General features: G+C 44.1%; 1 protein-coding gene across 2 annotated transcripts in view; it reads left to right on the top strand.

The window, feature by feature from the left end:
- Positions 1-1,482: 1,482 nt before the first annotated feature.
- Positions 1,483-3,271, top strand: part of Il20 (interleukin 20) — a 3,694-nt gene continuing 1,905 nt past the window's right edge. Inside the window, exons 1-3 of one of the 2 annotated variants that reach the window (XM_031341326.1) lie at positions 1,483-1,868; positions 2,129-2,194; positions 2,307-2,459. In XM_031341326.1, the coding sequence (XP_031197186.1) occupies positions 1,710-1,868; positions 2,129-2,194; positions 2,307-2,459 (378 nt within the window). In that variant the 5' untranslated portion in view covers positions 1,483-1,709. The remainder of the gene's footprint in view (positions 1,869-2,128; positions 2,195-2,306; positions 2,460-3,271) is intronic. The other variant, XM_031341333.1, reaches the window with a different exon arrangement.

Below are 3,271 nucleotides of genomic sequence, written 5' to 3'. Positions count from 1 at the left end.
TCAAACATATTAAGACATTAGATAAGCTTATTATAGTGCTAAATGATTGTGTGTGTGTGTGTGTGTGTGTCTGTGTCTGTGTGTTGATGTGTATGTGCATGTGGAGGCATGAAGTCAACCTGAGGTGGCAGTTGTCCCTCCTCAGAAGCCATCCATTTTGTTTTTGAGACAGGATCTCTCACTGAGAAGTGGAGCATAGTGATTAGGGGCAGCAAGCCCCAGGGATCACCCTGCTTGTGCCTTTCCACACCCTGGGACTACATTTGTACTCCTGTTTTTCACACAGGTTGGGGGTGTGTGCCAATCTCATGTCCCCATGCCTGTGCAGCAAGCACTCTAATGACTAAGCCGTCTCCCTAGGAGCATTGAAAGTTTAAATATTTCACTTAGACTTCCAACATTTTATCTGACTTTTTTTTAAAAGGGAAGAACACCCACTAATAATATTTTTATCATATAGTTTCAAGAAAATATATTATAAATATGAAAATACATGGTACATGGCTCTCCTTCTGTTTCAATGGTTCTGCATGACACTTCCAAATTCTGTTACTCTTTAAGGTTTTGATATTGTTTGCCACTGAAAAGTTCTTCTTTGATGTTGCATTAAAATATTCTGTCCCACCCTAGGGCCACTGTTATCGCCAGCAGGTGAGGCCTGGAACAGCAGACTCTCGCAATGAGTTGACAGAGAATGGAGTCTCAAAAAGACATTCCACAATGTGTAGTCGTTTTGTAGTGGAGGCAAGAGCCTCACGCAGCTTATCCTATGCTATTCTAATTTTATCTTAAAACTCAATAACCATTCCTTCTTAACTGAACACCCTCACTGTAATGAACATGTGAACTGTTTCAAATGCGTTTCTGTTTTTTTTGGTGGAGTTCATTCTCTCAACCCCAGGCCCAAGATACAAGGCCAGGGAGAAAGATTGTTATTATTGGATCCGCCGTAGTTGTGTCTTACTGAAGCTCCCCTGAAGAGGGCGCTGTGGAGCCCCAGGAGCCTCTGGAAGGAGCTCTGTGAAGCGGAGCACCATCAGTTCTTGCCTTTCACCAGCAGAAGAACTTATGAAATCATTGATTTTGTTTTTTGGCATCGGGGCTGTAATGAATCTATTATGCTCCATTAACTACTCTGATCTCAGACCAATGCCAAATAGAGCTAGGCTCTTTTGCCCTGTGGGTGTCTGTAAAATCTAGACAATTTTCCCGCAGGTGATTTGGTGGCATGGCCACAGCTTCTGTGACACCCTTCTCCCCTGTAGGTCTAAGGGGACTGCAGAAGGAGTTGCAGTGGCTTTCTACTGCAAAGGGGGGGGGGTAATCTACGTCAATTCCCTCCAACATGTTTTGACATTTCTTGTGATATGTCATCCTCTGTTGGTTCATTGTGAGTGTCTACTGCTCCAGGCCTTCTCTGCTGGCAATGACTGCAGAGCTGGGAAGGCGACCCAATAAAGGAGCCATGACCCATAGTACTACCCAGTTACCTAGATCCCGAAGGGACTAGGAGGCTTCTGTCTGAAGCGGCTTTTCTCAGGAAGTTGTGTGGATACGTAGCACTGCTTGCAGCCAGAGAAGGGCTGTTCGGGTCTCACCCAGTGGGACAGCTGGTGCTGGCATATTCCTGGTGGCTAGACGGGAGACATCAATAGCCCTGACTGACCTCTTTGAATTTCCACTTCTGGTCTCCAGGATCTAGGCGTAAGATGAAAGGATTTGGTCTTGCCTTTGGACTGTTCTCTGCTGTGGGTTTTCTTCTCTGGACTCCTTTAACTGGGCTCAAGACCCTCCATTTGGGGAGCTGTGTGATCACTGCCAACCTACAGGCAATACAAAAGGAATTTTCTGAGATTCGGGATAGTGTGGTATGTAAAGGAGGGATCCATCTTTCCCGTCTGTCTGTCTGTCTGTCTTCTCATGGTATCCCTGGTAGTGTGCTAATGAAAACTGGGGGGATGGAGAGGGACTCCAGTCCTGGACAGCGCATTTCCAAGAGATGCCTGTACTTGGTAGTTCCAAAATGCCTCTCACTAGACCCTGGCGGGAAAGAGACCAAAAATTTTGATAGCTAAGACCTTGGCAGCAGTCAATGAACCAGTCTCTTCTTGTCCTTTCTCCTGTTTAGCAAGCTGAAGATGAAAATATTGACATCAGAATTTTAAGGACGACTGAGTCTTTGAAAGACATAAAGGTCTGGATTTGATCTGAGAGGGGAGTGTGGTCAGGGAGGGTGAATCCAGGCTTCCTCACCAGCCTGGCCTTGTCTCCTGCTCTTCCCACTGATACATTTGTCTTCTTCACAGTCATCGGACAGGTGCTGCTTCCTCCGCCATGTAGTGAGATTCTATCTGGACAGGGTGTTCAAAGTCTACCAGACCCCTGACCACCACACCTTGCGAAAGATCAGCAGCCTCGCCAACTCCTTTCTTATAATCAAGAAGGATCTCTCAGTCTGTGTGAGTAAGTTATTGGTTACGTAATTTGAAGGACTTAGCAACCAGGGTCATTTTCCTATCCTATGGATAGGTAGAGAAATTGAGTTCAAAATTACTAAACAAAACAATAAGCCGGACCAACCAACCAACCAATACACCAAACAGCTCCCCTCAGCATATTGAACCATGTAACTTTTTAGAAATATTGAATATATGCTCCATTCAAAAAAGCATCCTGAAAAGTTTGAAGAGATATAAAATGTTAGCTGTTTGGTATTTATGATTGTTAGCTTGTATCTATGAAACCAGATTTTTTTCTATAGGTAATGCATTCTACATCCTTACTAGGGCATCTTGTGCTCAAGCGGTAGGTCAATGGGCTATTGGGATTGATCTTAGGCTATGAACAGGTCTACAGAATTGCATGCTTTCCATAAGGGCCTGGATGTGCTCTGGAGTCTTCTAGACAGGAGCTAGAGTAGGAAGCTGGTGGGGCTCAGGAACTGGACACTCCTTCCTCACTTTCTTTCTAGTCTCTTTCTAGAAAATACTCTGTGAGATTCATGTTTAAACTGGAACCACTGGCTCATTAGCCTGATGGTTAGCTAAATGATCCCAAATGATGAAGTACAAAAAGATTTTCCTACAGAAATGACTATTCATAGGGTTATAGAAGCAGAATTCTCTGCTTATTCCAATAGCAAGAGCAGAAAGACCAAAATTTAAAATAAAATTAGAAGTGGAGAGAGATGACTTAATAGTTAAGAGTACTGGTTGCAGGGTTATACAGAGAAACCCTGTCTTGAACCACCTCCCCCTACCCCTAAAAAAAT

The sequence above is a fragment of the Mastomys coucha genome, unplaced genomic scaffold (genome assembly GCF_008632895.1).
Source record: "Mastomys coucha isolate ucsf_1 unplaced genomic scaffold, UCSF_Mcou_1 pScaffold1, whole genome shotgun sequence".
Classification (NCBI taxonomy): Eukaryota; Metazoa; Chordata; class Mammalia; order Rodentia; family Muridae; genus Mastomys; species Mastomys coucha.
Note: the sequence above shows the minus strand (reverse complement) of the source record. Positions and strands in the feature narration are given on the sequence as shown.